At 40.2% G+C, this 20,890-nt stretch overlaps 1 protein-coding gene across 1 annotated transcript in view; it reads left to right on the top strand.

The window, feature by feature from the left end:
* The first annotated feature begins 207 nt into the window (after positions 1-207).
* The window catches only part of DSG4 (desmoglein 4), a 117,364-nt gene continuing 96,681 nt past the window's right edge, over positions 208-20,890 (top strand). The window contains exon 1 of the mRNA XM_078687379.1: positions 208-522. Coding sequence (XP_078543505.1) covers positions 475-522 — 48 coding nt within the window. The 5' untranslated portion in view covers positions 208-474. The remainder of the gene's footprint in view (positions 523-20,890) is intronic.

Genomic DNA, 20,890 nt, shown 5'->3' with positions numbered 1-20,890 from the left:
GCTTTCCTTCTTCAGGTAAACAGACGCTATGCAGGAGGAATGTAGTTCCCTTTACGGCACACAGGTGCCAGCATCAAAATGAATTCCCATGCATGAGTAACTCATAATTACCCTTGGTACCATCCCAAATAGGCTTGCCACCAGCGCGCACGGCGTCTCGGGACAGCAGTTTCATTGCAATAAGAATTCAAGGCGTGTCCCCAAGCCTTAGCTCGGAGCTGTGATGATGGTGCCAGGCGTTTCGTGAGAGGCCAGCCCAAGAGGCCTGGGTGGAGACGCTGAGTCCTCCGCGCAGCATCTTCTCTGATGCATCACTCCCGGGTTCGGGCAACGCCCGTGAAACCCAGGTGTCAGTCAGAGCGCCCGCTGCGCCTCGCTTTTTCACCTCAGATGCCAAGCTGAGGGCCAAGGGAACAGTTAGAGGAGCTGCCAAACACCACAGACAAGCAACGGCGCCCACAGACGGCAGGCACCATGGACTTGTTCCCTTTCAGGATAGCTGCTGCTTGCTTCATTGTGTTGGTAAGTAGCATGAACGCACCTTTCTATTGCTTGTGCTTTGCTATTACGTTCTACTCGGATTCTTTTACGTTTGTAGTTTAAACTTTATTTGACGGAGCAGGCTTCCTAAGAGAAATGCTTCGCATAGTGGCTCAGGGAACATAGCAACTACAAGGACGTTTTGGGAGGTAACAGGCAGATGTAGGCGGGTGACATGGTGTGTTTAGTGTCGGAAGTTAGTAAAAGAAGTTGATCAGAGGGTAGAGGGGAAAAGGGGGTCAAGGTGCATGGGAGGGAGCAGATGATGGAGGTGGGACGTCACGAGGACGTTCACTTACAGTCAGGTGTGATTTTGGAGCGGTCTTGAACGACGGCGTAGGGTGGCAGCCCACACGCTGATCGAACATTGACTGATGACTGGTTGCAAAGTTATATTTGTGTTTTTAATATGAATATATACGTTTAAATTAAAAGTGTTTGCCTTGCCTAACTTAGTTGTTGAAAGAAAAGTAGTGATCCTACCTTCCAAACAGAGAGACAAGAATACCTGCATCATCTCGTTTGTGGGCAACACTATTTCAAAATGTACTCTAGAGAGTTGCCAGTTGTTTCAAAGCATATTTTCGTTTAGAAATGCATTTTGGGCTAGAACTGTTCATCTCTTCACTAATGTGATTTTGTAATTAATTATTTAATGACTCCACGTCATAAACACATTCTGTCTCTGGCCGACAGCATATCAATTCTTTCGAATATGGCACTGTTCCTTAACATAAGAACACGAACAGATAATTTATACGTAGGGCCACCAAATGCTCTCCTTTAGCCATGTAAATAATATCTGACCCCAAGAAACGCGTTGAAAAGATATTATGTTTCAGCCAGTGGATTGGAAAGTTGTGGCTGGAGGTCACCAAAGGTCAGATCGGCTTTTTGGTGCCCTTTGGTCTGGAAGAGGTGCGACGCGACACCCACTGAACTGTAAAACCGTCTGCAGTATGTGGTGGCTGTAAATATAGTTTATTGCTTTATTCATTTGTAAGATATCGCATCTGCATGCACAGCAATAAACAAACATTTAGCTCACCCTTTGGACTAAAGAGAGCTTGTATTTTTTATTTAAGTTACCTGAGTAACGAGCCACGACCTAATGCACGTTTAAAATAAGAGAGTTTGGAAAGAAACTGAAAAAGGGGTTACCTTTCTTTCACAGTTATACTATTTCTATACACCAATAGACTTTTAAGTCAAGTCGTTTTGTGTTATAAAACTCGTCTGTAGGCTACAGGTTATGAATGCTTATGTGTAGGAACCATGTCCGCATACTGTACATTGAGTGTCAAAGTTGTCTGATGAGTTAGAAATGGTTATTTCGTATGAGATTATACAGAAAGTACCCCATCGGGTTCACCGACTCCTGCAGAAATGTATGTGTAACCCGCCAATTATAGATTTGCATAGCTACATGCTCTTATCAGCTTTCCACTCATTCCAGGAGAAGAACATGAACATAATTGAGTTCAGAAATATTAACGCTTAATATTTAAATATTACATGACAATTCACTTCATGGTGTTTGGTTTATAAAGGAAAACGAATCCTATATATCAATAACCCATAATATATCATTTGAACAATAATATATGTCCTATTTGCAACAACCGCAATGAAACTTACAATACAAATGCTCTCACTGCACATTGTGGTATGTTTTGAAATTCAATTGGTATTGTGGTTATGTGAGATTTGATTTGGTTGAGCCACGTGCGAATTTATGATATACACCTGCAATTGTGGAATGGCAGTTTGTGATTGATTGTCCCTTACAATATATTACCAGAATACTGAATTTTAAATATTGTGCTAAAAATATTGTGAAGTTAAGTATATGTAAGTAAGTATAGGTTTACTTTCTTAATTCCACATCTATGTGCATTGCCAATACACACACACACATATATATATATATATATATATATATATATATATATATATATATATATATATATATATATATACATATATATATATTCCGCTCCACTGTCAAACAAATGACCGGACCAGCACTCTCGTTGGATTAAACCTCAATTAGGTTTATTGCGCAAAAGTATACAAACAAGACGCGTTTCAGCCTTAGCCTTCGTCAGTGTCTATATATATATATGTGAAAGAATTCTGTTTAAATGCACACAATGTAAACTTGACAAAGGCTTACTACCGAAACGCCTAGTTCTGTTTTGCACATAAATTTCAGTGCAAAACCACTTGGTGTGCTGTCTCATCATTTCATATGCTGAATGATAATTGACTTTTTGTACCTATGGTTGCGGCTTCCATCGACTGCACAGGCACTATGAGGCCAGCAGTGGCGTCTAAGCATTGCTGTTCGGAAGAATATATATATATATATATATATATATACACATAGATTGTTTATATATATATCTTCAAGATACGGAGATGTGGAGTTAAGAATAGTAAATCCATACTTTGCTGCATATACTTATGTTCATGATATTTTAGTAGTTGATATTCTGGCTATTTTTTGTGCTGGATATTTTGACCTACAACCCTTTAACAACTTAGAATGATGCACAGCACTTATTTTCAAAAGAAGAGCACTTTGCTATCTGAATCACATAGGAGAGTGTAGCTCCTTGCGACCCTAGAGAGGAGCCTCCAATTCTAACCTTTATTTTATAATTTTAAGGCCTTCTTAAAAGAGGCCCATGGTTCATATGGATGAGATCAACTGTAACACATTAGGGGCATTACTATGTTTCATGTTTACTGAAAGGCGCATCCTCCAGGTTTGAAAAACGGAAGTGGCATGGACATACCTCTCAACTCACCCGGCTTTGGCGGGTAACACATGGCAGGGTGGTTCTCACTCCTGCTCTCCTATCAAATGCCTTTCTGATGGGTGCAATGGAACAATTACTCTGAACTGTCTACATAAAACGTTAACAACTTGTTCATAAATAGCAGATGTTGCATTACTCAATTTATCAACCTTTGGCTGGGAAGAAAGAAGGCTGAGTCGGTAGTGGGGTGTGAACTCGTGATCTGCTCATGAGCATTCAATTCATTGAACAATCCTTCCGGCATTGTGATAGATAGTATTAAGGCTAGGGAATGAGTGTAGCACAACAGAGTCCATGCATATATAAAAATGGCATTACTAATTTGTCCATCACACTCTCATAGTGCCAAGATGAGACTCTGGATGAACGTTTAAATTCCTAAATTCTCACTCATTCTCTCACTTAACTCTATATATATCTAGGGATATAGATGTAAGTCGAAAGGTAAACTAATGTCATACTTGGATAAAAATTATTGATAATCCCTCCTCAAATTTGAGAGTCTCACCCACCAAACTGTTGTAAAAAGTGGCGAGGTAGGCGTGGAGTTATCTGGTGATCCTACTGGTAGAGACATGCTGCTCACATATTGATCCATGGGATTACAGATGAAACATGGATAATTATTGACATCATGTGGTTCCGGTGAAGCAGCTTGTTGTTCTAAGGTGCTTCAATTCCTGTCTGCACAGCCATGGAATCCACACCGTTTCAATTAAAAGTCACAATGACATATATAACAGATCTATTTCAAAATAGGGATCAACATCAACCAAAATAGAAAAACTAGCTCAAAACGTGGACCCTTTATAGCCATTAGTATCTGACTTTAGGGTGCCTTGTGTCAAAAGGAAGATCTTCAACCTTAATTTTTTGCCCCCAGGCAAGCACCAGGCGGACAAAAAAATACAGAACACATCCTCACGCACACTTTGTGTTTCTTCTCGAGATGAAACTCCTCAGCACATGGACGAGCAAGATATCTGTTTTCATTGATTGGCACATGGTGTTGGTGTTGGCTTTTGTGTAGTTATTGTTGGAATGTGCATTTAAAATGCTACCTGTGTCCCACACAGACGTTGATGTGGCTAATGAGATAAAGCAGTATCTGCATTTACTTTGGCAGCAGGTGAGCTGAAAAACAGTTCACTTTTAAGTTTACTCGGGTAAAATAAAAATATTTTGCAAAAAATTAATACATTCAGGGACTTTGCTGAAACTAGTGATGGGTTGATTCAGATCGGTTCTGGCATGTTTGGTGCATGAAACTATCTTCCTAGTATGAAATTATGTGTGTCGCAATCAATGAGGCATCTCTTTGTGCTGAGCTACTTTTGGCTACGCCCTTGTTTACTAATTCACTGAAGGACTGTCCCTGGCACCAGAGCAGAGAACTGACATGACCGACCTGATCTGATGTCCTTCCTCATGGACACCACATGCAGAAATCTACTTCAGATCCAATCTTTGTACCAATTGACTGAAAATGACTATTTCGCATGTGGATTCACATTGATAGCAACAGGGCAAATGGTTACCAATAAAGAATCCATGGAGAAGTTAAGGCCATTATGATCCAGTTATACCAGCCCTTTTGCAATTTAGATCAAGTCATCTGCTTAACAAATCAAAATAGTTTCTACCACCTATACTAAGAAACATGCCAAATCTCCCAATGAATGTGCCTATTATTACCAAGTCTATCACTGTGCTTGGCGGCCTGCTCCACATAACCGCATTCTTGTGAAACAATTTTTAATTAAAGGGGCTTGTTTGAACACTGTGCAGCATATGAATACAACTCAACTTACGTTGTCACAGACTACATGAAAACATACGTGCCATTCCATTATTGGACTGTGGTGAAGTATTGAAAGATCCAAAGTTAGGAATTTGAAAAAAATGTAACATTTCATTAGATAGTTCTTTTTTTTTTTATTGAACTGCACCACCAGAACATAATGCATGTCTCAATACCTGACTATGATACATCAAACATCTGACTTTTATATGATTTTGTGAAATAACAACGGGGATGCTGGATTACGTTGAGCAGAGAAATATATATTACACCTATCTTTGCTTCAAGGAACAAATATATTTGCCACTACAGTTATAAAAGGATCCTAAACAAATGTGTCATGTTCTCTGTGTCTCTCTCCACTAATAATTTCAAGTTGCCTGATGGCAGGTGTTGTTCCTTTCAATTTCTTACCTTTATAGTGCACATAGTCACACAATATGTAAAACTACGGTTAGAAGAATGCAAAACAAAATTAACCAATGAATGAACCACTTTCCAGTGGCATTGTATACTTTGAGATCACTGGTGATTCCTCATTCCACTGTATTATATTGTAGATGCATTTTTAAAGTGCTGCTTATCATAGTTGAAGTGCTATGGCAAATTTTCGGACAGGTAGCACTCTACTCAGTGGGGGCTCTTAGATTGAATGGTGTGTGGCTGTCACGTGAGCTATGTCAGTAGTGTTCCAATGTCGCGCTGTGACAACCAGAGTTGTATTCTGATCTTGTATGTGTCACTATACCTTGCTATATGATGAAGGGCATTGAGTGAGTGACAGGGCACATAGAATTATAGATGCTCGTAAACCGATGTGTCTGTATGATCCCGAGTGCCATATCTTTCAATCTACTGTTAGCGTAAGTAGCGCCTAACGCTCTTTGTGGGCACTCCTTGAGAAAAACCAAGTCCTCATTTCCTTTTGGACTTCCAGGTGATCTTTGATGTAACTTGTCTTTGATGAAAAAGATTTCCAAAAGAATAAAAGAAGGAACATAAGTTTAAATACTTGTCTGAAAGACAGCAAAGAAGGACTAATGCTTTTCCTTGCCTGAAATAGGGTAAGGTCATAACTTGGGCCTGCATTTAGAAACTCGGACTGGGTAAAATCTGGTCAGCGTCCATACAGCCCTACCTTGATTCAAACCAATGTTTCTTTAAAGAAAAGGATAAATAGGTGTGCTGAGGTAAAACAGAACCCACCCATTTTGAATGGGCCTTGAGTAATTAGCAGCAGCCCTGCCCAAAATTACATACATTAGTGATTGCCTAATTTTAATGAGACAGTGCTTTCTCATGATGTGCAGCTAATGCATGGGGGATATATTTTCTATATGTATGCACCTCACATTGAAAGCACAGATCATGTTGGTCTAGATCAGAATAAAGTTGGTTCATAGCGCTGAGCGGGTTATGCAATTATATCACGTCCGACCAGAACAGTTCATCCAGTCCTAACTTTTCTTTTCATTTGATACGAGTTAAACAAGAAGGACTACAAGTACCAGAGAGCAGAGAAAAGTATCACTTATTAAACTATTTAGAAGAGTTTGTCACATCAGCCACCCCTGATGTCTGCTGCCAGTATGACACACTGACATTATTAAGTTTGCCTTCATTTGAAAATATTATAAAATTAGAGCATTTCACGGGCTCCAAATTTACATAACATGTTTACACATATACTTAGATGAGCACAAATATTTTTATAAACATGATAACATTTATGTGGATATAGCTTGTACTTAATATTTTATATGCTTAAGTCTTAAACTTAAAAACAGCGAGTAATTTAATTATGCATGGAGAAGGTACACAAGCAGGCCTCTTGTACATCATCCCTCAAAATGCTGAGAGCAAAGGAAGCTCAACCCATCAGCAAACGTGGCCAGAACCGTGAGTATCAGCCAGTGGGGAGTGTGATGTGTTTAAACAGGAAGACAGCCCCTAACTCCTGCCCTTATTGCATCTGTCTACTCATGTGAGGCGGAATGGTCACAGACATGAAGTTAGCTGACATAAAACTGAATAGGTTCCTGGTTTATTATGTTTTACTAGGGCTGTAACCCAGAAGTAGTGGGCTACATTTGTAAATTACAACATTTCCCATAACACTCGTAATTAGCACGAAATGGTGATGAACAGGGTCACTATCCAAAGCAACAGGATAGCAGCATCTTAGGTCAAAGGGAAGCAGGGTACCACTGGGCTGAGGATGTGCAGAGTAAGGCTGATGGCGTGCATGGTATGGATGAGTGACAAGGGAGTCAATGTGGCTGAGGATGAATTTCTCTTTTCAGAACAGTGGATGGATGCCACTTTTCTATGTTTTAGAATATACTTCATTGATATAATTTCTCATAAGAGAGAATGTCTAATTCAGCTGTTACGGATAAAACAATAAGATGACCCTAGCAAAATGTGAACCTATGGCTTTTAATTTGACTACATATGCCCGCAGGAGTAATACTATCAAACCTCTGAGCCTCTTTACCTGCTGTACCTGGAGACTAGGTGTATCAGATGGTAAGATAGCACAGTGGTCTATAATCCCCTCTAGCGGGACTTGCATGTCTTCAGTAGATCTTAGCTTCTAAGACTGGTGAAACAGCGCAGGCGGTCAATACGCCGACAGTGAAGTAATGTCGTTACCCAGAGGTCAAATGTGGCAGTCTTAGTAAATGAGCCTAGTGGAAAAATGTAGCTATTGCAAAAATCCAGATGTAACCTGCTGTTTATAAGTTCTCGTCCTGATAAAAAAGCACAGTTGATAGACGCTACTCAAAACGCATGCATGCAACAAGAAGTACATCATTGTGACTCTCTGCAGGTCTAAATCAAAGTCCCATTCCCTTGAGGGCCACTGGGTTGAGTGGTAATTAACCCCATTTTTGAGTGCTACGAAACAATTACGTTGGTTATTACCTTGTATAAAGAGTTGCCTAAGCCTATAAAACATTATATATCTTTTGCATTTAAGAGACTTGGAAATGTATTACACATGGTGCCCCAGGGGCACAATGGGCAGGTGCGCCCACTTTTTCTGGCCCCGGGGAACTATGGTAATTCACCAGAGGCCAAAGACACTTGTGCGGCTCCTAATGCAATAATGATAGCACTTGAGTACATGTGCATGAGAACATGCTCATGTACTCATTTGCATGAGAACATGGCCCTATGCAAATGAGGGATCACATTGCCTCTGCGCCCATGCGATATTACAGAGGGTAGTCATAGAACAACGGGGTACCCAAAATTAACTCGAAGGACCTGGGGAACTTAGGATACAGACAAAAATGGTCAGATCAGAAAAAGCAACAAGAGGCATATATCAAAAGATCTGCAACCACTTTATGGAAAAGAAGAACAATCTCGTAGATTCAATCATCCACAGTTATGGGGTTAGGGCAGCAGACAAGATTTCAAAAACAGAAGATTAAGACACATACACATAATTGCATTTCTGAAGATTTAGTTTCATCAGTTATAAGTCAGTCTCAAACAACTTTCTTATTTACACATTGTATCGAAAACTCTTAGCTCCACAAATGAATAAAGTGATAAAGATGAGTGCTCAGAGAAGGTGCTTGTGTGGATTAGGAGTAGAAAAAGGAAAGGAAAAAGGGGCCAGGGGTCCTTTAGACCTTTTCTAAAATCATATTATTGTACGTGCACAGATACAAACATGCCCTTAGGAGACCCACTGACAGTGGTCACAGAAAGATGGAGCAGTGTGAGTGCACCTGATGAGAACAGCCCTCTGGAGGAGGGAAAGGGCGTTCCTTGGAATCACAGTCACTCACGGAACCCGCCTGCAGGGGGATCTCTAACCCCGTTAAAGTGCAGTTGGGTAGCCACCTGCACTGTGAAACATGAACCAAATTTGAATCAGCTGCTCTGTATTTCACTGAATGGTCTGCCCAAAGGGCAGCGCAAGTTCTCGGCTGCCTTTGGGGAGCACATCCATTGTATTAGGCCGCACTGTCTCTGTTTGCGCTTGGTGCACCTGCATAAAGGTGTACCATGGCACAAACCAGGATAGTGCGCCCTGACCATTCTCTGTGTTTCATCCATCCTGCTCACTTTAATACAATGAGCCTTCTGTCAGTGTTCAGGGAGCGTCCTATGGCCGAGTCAGTCTACAGATATAGTACAGAAGGTTCCCGGAAGATTCAGTAGCCTCTAAAAATCAATATACTTACTGATTGAATACATTAAAGATACTGTTAGGGGAATATCAACCCACTGGCTAGTCTTTGGTTGAGGTCAGTGTGCTGCTGGCATTCTGATGCCTCAGTCTGGTGTTAGCAACTCTTTTCTTCCAGCAAAGGAGATATTTGGCAGAGTTAAAGTCACAAGGTCACTCCAGTGCCAAATCAGTCTTAAGGTATAGGTACTACTAAAATTGCATTGAAACTGGGAGGTAAGACTGAGCGATCTCCATTACCTCAATATCAAAGAATTCTCACAATTTCTGCCTCAGGCACTTGAGGAAGCCAGCACTTAGCCGCTTTTACCCATGAACCTCTCGGCATCCAGTACCACATGCGCTTCTCCTTGCCCATCCCCTTGTGGCGTCTTTCACTTTGGAACTACCACCACTGCCATTCATCGTCTCCTTTTTGGCGCTCTGCTTTGCCCACTCTGCCTCGCCCAAGAAAGTGTTATGCTGTCTCCTCTCAAACTGGATCTAATATTTAAACTACGCATTGCAGCTAAAATAATTCAAGTTACTTTCACATGATCCTAGCAGAATCCTACTCAAGTCGCTTTAGTTCTTTATTGGTGACTTATCTCTCCTCCCGGGTCAAATAATTGAAATGCCACCGAAGCTGATGTCACCTGTAACCTAAAAGCTATTTTAAAAGGAAAACTAATTTGACGTTTTAACATAAAATATTCCCTCACGTAAAAAAGACTTGCAATATGCGGCATTTCATCACATTTTGAGAAGTGTTTATGAAATTTCACGAAATTACAAGAAACAAACATTTGCACATCCGGTGGATATGTTGCATTATTTTAAGAAAGTGTAGATGCACACTAGTACTTTAACCAGATTACAAGATGGAAGTGGTACAAATGGAGCATGGATGCACTGTACGGAACGACTGGACTTAAGCACTTCATTTTCTCTCCTGCACTGAAACCCTCCACTTGAACTGCTGTATGGACTCTAGAGATGTCCATCACCTGCACACATCTGTGAGGATTGGAGGTGGGCCGGAATATTTCCCATCTTTCCTTGCGTGTATCTTAACCATCTGTCTCGCTCCATTCTAGGCATTTAAACCCAGTGCTGTTCCTTGAGATGAGTCCAGAGTGTGTTTGTGCAATGGATGATAACAATTGCCCTCCGGGCAACTGAGGATACCAAGGAAGGGTTATAATGGAATGACTCTACCAACGTTCTATTTGGTTCAACAACCTTATTCAAATTAACAATCAGCCGGTGTATTGGAAATCCTGGAATGGTGAAGGAATGAGCTGGGTATATCACCAATTAAATATTAATAAGGTTTAATCTTGTATAGAATTCCAAAACACATTTTCTGTACCAAAGTAATTTGGTAAAAATATCTTCTATTATGTAATTTTCTCTCTAATGCATTGTTACAACTAAGTCAAACTGGAATAAAAGGCTACTTCAACTTGTGTCCTCCAATTCAAGTGCCTCTTTATTTTATTTGATTCTGATAGAGCAAAGTACAAGACGAAGTTGGCTTGGGAGATGGATTTGATTGTATGCTGGTCTATTGATCTATGGAACAAAATCTGGTTTAAAATTCACCAATCATCTCGAGCAGCCAACACTTTACACTTTATTTGTTTGCCACCGCTTATTATTTACTTCTCTTTTCTTGGGCAAATGATTCAAAAGTAATGGAATGACCTTCTACATTTTAGAGGCTTATCTGCTAAAATTCTGTGACACATTAAATGTAAATTATAACTAATAATTATATTATTTGACAGGCCAAAGTCTTCTTCAGATCTTGACCCACAAGAGTTTTGCTCTTGAAGGGTTTGTAGTATGTATCGTAAGCCATAATAACTATCAAGTACTTCTGAGTTTCATCCCCTCACACATTAAAAATAAATCCTGTCTATCCCACCACCACAAATATTGCAATGTGGGCTGGCTGAGACAGATATTAAATCTTTCCTCCCACACATCAAAAATGCCACCTTTAAGGTTGCCACTTGTCACTCCATTTTAATCCCAACCCGACTAATGTCATGAAAATAATATACGGCTGAAGCGAGTTCCAGGACCGGGTTGTAGAAGGTCAGTTTGCAAACCAAATAGTATGTGGTTTTGAAGCAGGCAGAATAACGACCGACTCAGCAGGCCAACCACGCCTTCTTTGCCAGAAAACACCACTGCATTACAGGAATTCATTATGATCTAGAGAAATGTGTAAACTGGAGGATAATCTTACAGGCCAAGAAGAGCAGGGGGACTTGGCTTGTAGGATTGGCGTCTGGCAGCACATCAGCCAAAGTCTATTTGAATTTTTAGGTCGATCATTCAGAGATCTCCCCAATACGGGTTTCACAATCCAGCAGAGATATAGGTGAGTGTTGTTGAAAGTGGGTCATCTAAAAACAAAAAAGGGAGTTGCCTTCAAAATTACGCCTCTTTACACCTCCTAGCTGGTTCATTCGTCTGACTGAGGGCCTTGTCAGAGCAGGTGCACAAGCCTTCCTCAGGGCTTCGGAACCACACCCTAAACGCACGTGTGTTCTGAGAGTATCGACAAGATTGCTCACTCAGACTTGGTTTAAAAAAATCAGTGACTTGATCTTTTCAAATGTATGTGTCTGTTTGTTAATACTGATGAAATCTGCTGACTTGACAGACTTGGGCAGTGAAGGCCTCATCCTCACAGATCAGGGGAATGAGCAATATAAATATGGCGTTGACTTTGTATTTTTTAAAAACTGAATCCATTATGATAAAACAAACTAGATGGAAGATGTATAACCGTGATCCAAACAACTGAAGTACCCAACACAGAACCTCATTGTCACCCGATACAAGTTATTCAAACATCATTGGAATGAAAAGGAGATGCAAGATGGACATGCTTTTTCAAGCGAAATTGTGAATTAATATTCCCAAGGATCATCTAAACCTCATGGACCACAAGAACCCTTAGTCGAGGGCCCTTCCATCTGAATTAGAGCACAAGCAGGAGCACTTGGTTGTTTCTATGATTCTAAGTAAAACACACAAATATATATTCATACTCAAAAGCAGCACCAGAGTTTGCTTTCTTTGAACTATTGGGTATAAAGACCTGTCCTAAGTGAAAATGTGCTTATTAGTGGGCATTGAAGGAGCTAGACAATGGGAAAGCTGTGAAAATCTTGAGATCCTGCAGTACGTGGTATAGGAGGACCAGCAGTGAATAGAAAGGAAAGTCTGGTACTATGATATGAGTCCATTGAAAGCCGATCCTAATAGAGAAACTGTTGGAGCTTTTGATGGTTAGCATCACTTTTTATTTCTTGTTTGTCACATCCATGATTCCCTCCATCTAATCCCCACAGCTAAAACTGGGACTCTTTCAAATTCCAGAGACTGCTCTGCCATCTGGTTTGCTTTCAGTATTGCAAAAAATACGGCAAGAGAATTGCAAATGACACCTCACCTAACTACTGACTTATGGTTTTGATCATGGAAGTCTTTTGCTCCTGTGACTTTCTTTCCCAAGAACTTTACTGGTGCTCTGCCCATTGTATTAGAGGCAAGAGTAATTTAAAGAGAAAGGCAGATGATACAAAAAATTGTTTACACATGTTGTGCAAGCCACACCATAAAGCCAATAGGGGCAGCATTTGTGACATTGAGTGTAAGACACACAGGGAATCCGATATATGTGGGCCTTACACTCCTTGTTGTGTGATTATTCAAACTGATAAGGGGGGCCCTTACCTGACATCACACTAACCGAAACCCAAGAATTGGTTTTCAGGAGAAATGTTAATGATCTCATCTGGGGTTTACAAAAAGAGGGTACTGTTGATTATAGGCATGCTGGTGGGGAGACTGTAAGGGAAACACAGCTGTCCACAGTGCTTAGAGGAGTTTTGATGGCTGGGGGTGTACAGCAGAAGGAGGCTGATGGGCCAGAGTATGTGGCTAAAGAAGTATCGGAAGAGCAAGTCTGACAGAAGTCCCTCCTCTTTGTCTACAACAAACATGGGCATGAAACGAAAGTATCTGAAACAAGCACTCAGTATTAGGATATTTTACACTAAAACTTGAACATATACACAACACGCTTTCCAAGTGTGGTACAGGACCAAGATACAGCAGTGCAGAAACTCAACTCCTACCAATACAAGAGTATATAATACTGAGGTCTCAATCTTGTCACTAGTACTTCAATCACCCTCAGTAGAAGCGATTATGTGACATCATATCCTCTAAGTAGGAGGTCAAGAACCATTCAAAGAATCACAATTTTTGCGGGACAACTGCCCAAGGCAAAACAATCTTGTTCCTTCCCTATGTCCCTAGTTGGCTGGTCTTCTCAATCCAGCAGTGACATGTACACATACGACTGTATGTATTTCTGTATTTTACAGAGCACAGTCCATGCTACATAGCAACAGAGATCAGAGGAGTAATTCATAAAAGCGCTGTGCATCAAGACAAGAACAATTTGCGGAAACCCGGCCAAATGAATTGTGGAAATTCTACTTTAGTTGAAACCCACTACAGAACCAGATCTGCTTAGGCATGGGAGGTAATGTTATTAAATGTCAAACTTGTTAGTCAAACACATTGTTGCACGATAGACCTGAACATGCCTTGTGTCACTCAATTGTTTGACATGTTCCTTCTATAATACATAGGAATGGGACCTAGCAAGTACATAGCTTCTGACTGGGGACAGGTAGGCATCCCACGCACGCTTCAGTTGCTGACCTAGAAACACACCCAATTGCAAAACAGAGGAAACCTGATCCTTGAAGTAGGAAGGGGAAAGAGGGAGAGGTGGGTGGGGCGCAGAACAATTATTCACCCAGAGTCACATTAATTGCTATGTTCAAGTCCTGCTGTGCACCAACTAATTGCATGAGTCACGGGGAAGGTCATTTTAGAGCAAATAATGTGGCATCTACCAAGGAGCTGGCAGTCAGTGGCCTGCAGATTCAGTCTCAGCAAATCATGCAAATCAGCAACCAGGGTGTCTGGATACTCAAATGTAGTCTATTGAGCATACAGAATGGTGACACATGAAGGGATACCTAACATGACACATGACTCCATCAATGAAAAATATATCTTTTTTCAAAATTCACCCTAACTGTGTTTCAAAATCATAATCACTAAAGTGGAAGAAATCTTGGTTGTTGCCTTGTCCCCACAAATACCCATGGTGTCTGTCACCAAGAAAATCTACTGGACATCCAGCCTTCTCAACTGACGAGAAAGCAACTCACAACCATTTGAGAAAAAAGCTAAATTAATTTAAAAATTAAGGTTCATCCATTTTTTTTCTTTTTGTGGGACAGAGACCATGGTCTACTATCTTAAATAACAACTTGCATTTATACAGAGTTTTCAGATAAAATTTACCGCAAAGTGCTGTAGATAACAGGAATTCCTATTACCCAAGTCAAAGGTGTGCATTTTGTTAATCTCATTAGGATAAAAGGCTGAGTCAGCAGGACGAAATGCTGAGTCTGCTCTATCAGATTATAAACTGGCCAACGCAGATCAGCTATTTTGTCAGTGTATATTAGGTAGAGGTTTTTAGTACATTAACATTTAACACCAGGAAAAATTGCTCTTCTTTTGCTTATTTTCCTGATAAGCACATACTCTTAGACCCAGAAAATGTACTTCATGTTACTGCCTATATGTGCCTTATTGTGGTCTCTGTCGGTCAAAAAATAGAAGTGGCAAATCACTGAACTGAGTGGAACACTGACGGTGATTGGCTAAATTAAGGTGAAGATTAATGTTTAAGGTTGGCAGTCATTCAATTAATTGGATAGAAAAATGGCGAGTCCCTCCACCCCTCATGCAACTCCTCCACCTTCTCCACGAAACCTTTTTGGTATTTCTAGGTCACTGACCTAGGGTGCGCCTGTCTGTCTCATCATCCCTGAAGGAAAGCTTTACAGAGATGAGCTGTTTAAATATCACCACAAACTGAGGGCAGAGAAAGAGGTGTGTTCAGCTTTTCTGCTGAAGTTGCAGAAAGGAGCTTGGAAGCAACACAGAATGAATGCATAGATAAAATGATAATAATACATCTAAATTCGTTAGGTTTGGTGAAAAATAATTATATACCTCTTTTTCAGCATTTTTATGACTGGTTGAATGGTCCAATTACATTATCACTAACTTTTACATATGTGTATGACATATTAAATCTGCAAGGAGCAATATTTAGTATGTTATAGAAGCACACGGTCTGTTCTCCGTTTGTGGGAGGCATAACAAACTCAAAAGTGTGGTATGTAAAGACATGACACATCGTAGCAAAGAGAAACTCTCTTTTTTTACTGTCCACAATTCTGACTGTACCAGTGCCCCTTTAACATGGTCATCCTGCACTCCTTTAGTGGGATGGGCGTTCCCAGCTCTAGGTTCCACTTCTGGAATTGGGGTCAACCAGTGTTTATATGTAGGACAAACCAGTACTGCACTATCAGTGATCACACCACACATATTTTAAGTGGAACCTGCTCCTCCTCCATTGTAGACTCTAAGATGACTTCCTGGCGTTCAGCACAGAGGAGAAAAGCTGACGGTCCCTGGTAGCCTACAAGTAAACGATATCTTGGAGACCCAATTCAAGACACATCTTGAGCCTTGGTCAAAGTCCCATCAAGCACCCACCAGACAGAACCATCTGGTTCAACACATTTCCTTACCTTATCCAATATATTGAAATTCAAGTTGAGTCATGCTTTAGAAGCACTCTGAACTACACAAATACTATGGATGCAGGAAAGAAGGTTGTGCTGAGTAAGTGAGTGGTTGATATACTTCCCACAATGAACAATCTCTTGGCACTTCGGGTAACTTTTCTGCATATTTTCCTGTATATATCGTATCTTTGGCAATATTTGGCACACAGTGAAATGCCGTTTAATATTTAATCGAAATATTTGAAATTATTCTTATTCATACAACAATATTTGTGTGAAGCATTAGAATTATGGATTCAGTTACCATGTCACTTTCACCTGCTCTATCTAGAACATCACACACATACTGTCCAGCAAAATAGAATGGACATGTCTGTGTTATGTTTGAGAAATGTGGTTCTAGAGATGATAGACAAAAGAGATGGGTACCTAACTGGCCTTATTAATTCACATCTGATGTCCATCTGAGCTGGTGGGCTGACAATGTTCTATGACTTGCAGTTTCAATCTGTTGATAATAATACGAGTTGAGCCATGTGCCGTCACAACCTCAGTTTACACTATGTGAGAAGATAGTTGAGAAAGGTGTGACCTAAGGCGCCACTCACATGCACGAGTTTATCTTGCAAATTCACGAGGAGTCTTACAATGCAACTCATTGATTAATGAGGCCAGCACAAAGCAAGCATCATGTGGCCCCTATGGCACCCATCTTTGTTAAGAGAGGACCAGAACTAACAAACATGCATCGTGTGAAATCCTTCCTCCAGAAAAGCCTGCAGGCCGGCCATAGGGTTAATTATCAAATGTTCTCTGACGCCTCAAAGGATGTATGATCATTAAGACCAATGGGAAACAAAACCCCTCTCACCATAAATTAGGTTAGTTGTGTTATGGAAAAACTGGCCTGAAGCTTTTCCGAAATGCATTAAGGTACTTTATTGATGACATGGTCACACTCGAGTGCAGCATTTTTCCTTACATGTTTTCAAGAGCTAGTGACCTCAACCATCTCCCTCATTGTGTAAACATTTGCTCACCTACAAGAATACCATCTTACACTTTTCTGATAGAGTTGTTTCTCTCTCTTGCAAGTGAATGGGAAAAAGTCCTGCAAAAGGTGGAGGAATGCAGCATAACCGGAAATACTGGGCAGTGTGGCTGCTGTGCACTATGGATTTTTGTGACAATAGCTAGGTTATTACCGTTTGAGTGATGACACTGAGGTCGTTGTTCTTTAAGAAAAAATGCAACAGTGGCCTTAACTTTTACCGCCGCTGGCACGTGGTGATGGAGGAAGTCATTGACTCCCACCTGATTACACAAGCGAATAATAGCGCATGCTTTCTGAGCCCAGAAGGCACAGCGTGTAGTGGGATGCTCGTACCTTGGGTGATATCATGTTTCTGTCTTTTCCGAGTGAAGAAGAGTGCCATGCACTCAGTTTTTGCACCCAGTCAACAATCTCCTCTCTCCTGTGGTTCAATACCTTTATCTGTTTATCCAAATAAGCTTTGGCTTTTAACCCTCAACCTTCTGCCCTAGAAAATACCCTTTCTCCTTATAAGTACCCACATTCCATTTATGCACCCACTCCCATTCACTCACTCACGCTCACTTGCCTACTCACTCATTCACTCAGAGTCTAAGGGCCCGATTCACAGAACTAACTTAAGACACGATTTGCAGGTATTTAATAAATCCCTGTTGCATGTTTGGGCTGTTTACTCATCGCTGCATAGACATGCAATACTCTTCATCCCATAGGTTGCGGCCAGTAGTTTTTCAGCATCATTGATGCAGCTGTAGAATATCATGTTCTATTTCCTACATCAAGGTCACCCATTTCACCTTTTAAACTAGGGGTGCTGTGGAATGATAAACTTCACTGTGGTGCGCATCACAGGGCAGAATAATTGTGGCACTTTATGACTTTAGTAGTGTGTATATCTTTGGAGCAGCACCTTGTGGTTTGGTGCCTCACCTCTGTAGCAAAGGTGATTATTACCTGGACTTGGCATTTTCTGTCACTGGGATTTTATATGGATTCCCTGTGCTCTACCTTGATTTGACGGTGTCACGTTAGCTAAGTATGTGCATGGTATAGACCAATGAGCATGTTTTGTGCTTCTGTTGGCTGTGCACAGCTGGAGGTTATGATCTGATCAATGTTGACATATTTATTTATTTATTTTATTTATAAAAGTTTTATATAGCGCGAACAAGATCCCGAAGGATATCAGAGCGCTTTACAATAGGCAGAAAGAAAGAACAAGGGGGTAGTATAAACATCAATCGGGAAACAGCAGAAAAAAAAAGTATATGTATATATATATATATATATTAAAAAAAAAAATAGCCAAAATGGGCTTTCGTAAATAATACATACACAAATATGTGGCTTATAATAAATGTGGGGAATTCGATAGTGGCTTAATTCAAGCCAAGTACAAACTACCACTCCCACAATGCCTCCTAACAGACACAGTGGGTAGGAGGGTATAAATAACAGAAAGCGAAAACGGACTTGTAACTACCGTGATCAGGAACATTTACTGTTCGAAACGCGTAGGTGAAGGAAGTTATTGCTGAGCTGGAATAAATCGCTTTAACCATCCGGGAAGAGTGCGGTGCCTCTTTTCATGTGCTTGAAGACTAATTACGAGTCTTGTCCTTGACTCGTCGCCTGCACCAGCTGAAAGGTCGCTCCTCCTAATCCAGGGACGTTTGCTTCGAAAAAAAAATAAATATATATATATATATATATATATATATATATATATATATATATATATATATATATATATGTATATATATATATATTCACTTAAAAAACCATAGGTTTCAGGCCTTATATAGTTAGGAATTAGCATCTTAAAATGCTTGCAAATTCACTTAAAAAACCATAGGTTTTTAGGCCTTATATAGTTAGGAATTAGCATTTAAAAAACCATTGAAATTGCTCCTATATAGTTAGTTGTACTAACTATATTTCGCGCACCCGCAATCCACTGCTGATGATGTCACATATTACATCATTCATGACATGGTCAGTGACGGTAAACAACCTTTACAACGCAACTTTTACCACGCAGTGCCTTTACAACGCAACTTTTACAACACAAACCATTACAACGCATTGCGCTGGGGGGCGCTCTAGGATAGGGAATATGTTTAATGTACTATCCAACACCTTCCCTACTATCCACGGGGACTGGAGTTGGAATAGTAAATTAAACAATTCACTATCCAGCGCCTAAAAGCACTATGCGTTGTAATGGTATGCGTTGTAAAAAACGCGTTGTAAAAGCATGCGATGTAAAAGCATGCATTGTAATGTCATACATCCGTCAGTGACATCACTGATGACATCACTGATGACATCTCAAATGACATCACTGATGACATCACTGATGACATCTCATTTGACATCACTGATGACATCATCCAGTGACTGTGTGTTTCTGTAAAGTTTAAATATGTTTTACATATTGAAGAATGAGTGGATGTATAAGTGTCTGGATGAAGGATTAGTAGGTGCGTGACTGACTGTATGAGTGAGTGATTAAATGTGTCTTACTAAATTCATGGGTTAGTGACTAAACTGTCTGAATGTGTGCATCAGTATGTCTGTTGTTGTGTAAGCTGCTGCATGTGTTGATCAGTAGCTATATGAGTGGCTATATGGGTTATTGATTGGTTGCTCAAGTATTTGAATGGGAGACTGAGTGTGTGTGTGGGTGGCTGGGAGGTGTGTGACTCTGTGCATGGATGTGTGAGCAGTTGATTCACTAGGTGTATGAGTTCAAGAGTGCATGTGGAATCAGCTATATGGGCGGTTGACTGTGTGCATGGGTGTGTTGGTGAGTGAATGTATATCTCAGTGCTACATGTCCAAGTAAGTACATATGTAAAACACAGTGCATGTGAGAGTTGGCATATATAAATGACTATACATGAGAGCCAGTGAATGTGCGAGTGGCTGTAGGGATCATTGTGTACTTGTATCAGTGATTGTATAAGAGAGTAAGTATGTGTTAGTATATGTTTGAATAAGTAAGGTGTTGTGTGTATAACTGTATAGTTGAGGAAATGGAAGTGTGATTGATTCTTTGCATGACTGACTAGGTGTGTGAGTAACTCCATGGATGAGTGGCAGTGTGTGAGTGTCTGTATAGGTGTATGAGTGCATATGATAGTGTTGTATTGATGAGTGACTGTATGTATGAGTGATTCTATGGGTGAATGAGTGAATGTGTGTGTAGACCTAGGAATCAGTGAGTGCGTATGTAGTAACTGGTATTGGTGTGTCAATGGTTTCAAGAATGGTAGTCTGTATTTCACACTGGGTGTATCAAAGGTTATATTAGAGTGTGAGGAGGTGCATCATATTATCACATGAATGATATCATCAGTGATGTGATCAGTGATGTCAAATGAGATGTCATCGGTGATGTCATTTGAGATGTCATCAGTGATGTCACTGACCATGTCATGAATGATGTAATATGTGACATCATCAGCAGTGGATTGCGGGTGCGCGAAATATAGTTAGTACAACTAACTATATAGGAGCAATTTCAATGGTTTTTTAAATGCTAATTCCTAACTATATAAGGCCTGAAACCTATGGTTTTTAAGTGAATTTGCAAGGTTTTTAAAATGCTAATTCCTAACTATATAAGGCCTGAAACCTATGGTTTTTTAAGTGAATTTGCAAGGTTTTTTAAATGCTAATTCCTAACTATATAAGGCTTGAAACCTATCGTTTTTTCAGTGAATTTGCAAGGTTTTTTAAATGCTAATTCCTAACTATATCAGG

The sequence above is a fragment of the Lissotriton helveticus genome, chromosome 4_1 (genome assembly GCF_964261635.1).
Source record: "Lissotriton helveticus chromosome 4_1, aLisHel1.1, whole genome shotgun sequence".
NCBI classification, from domain to species: Eukaryota; Metazoa; Chordata; class Amphibia; order Caudata; family Salamandridae; genus Lissotriton; species Lissotriton helveticus.
Note: the sequence above shows the minus strand (reverse complement) of the source record. Positions and strands in the feature narration are given on the sequence as shown.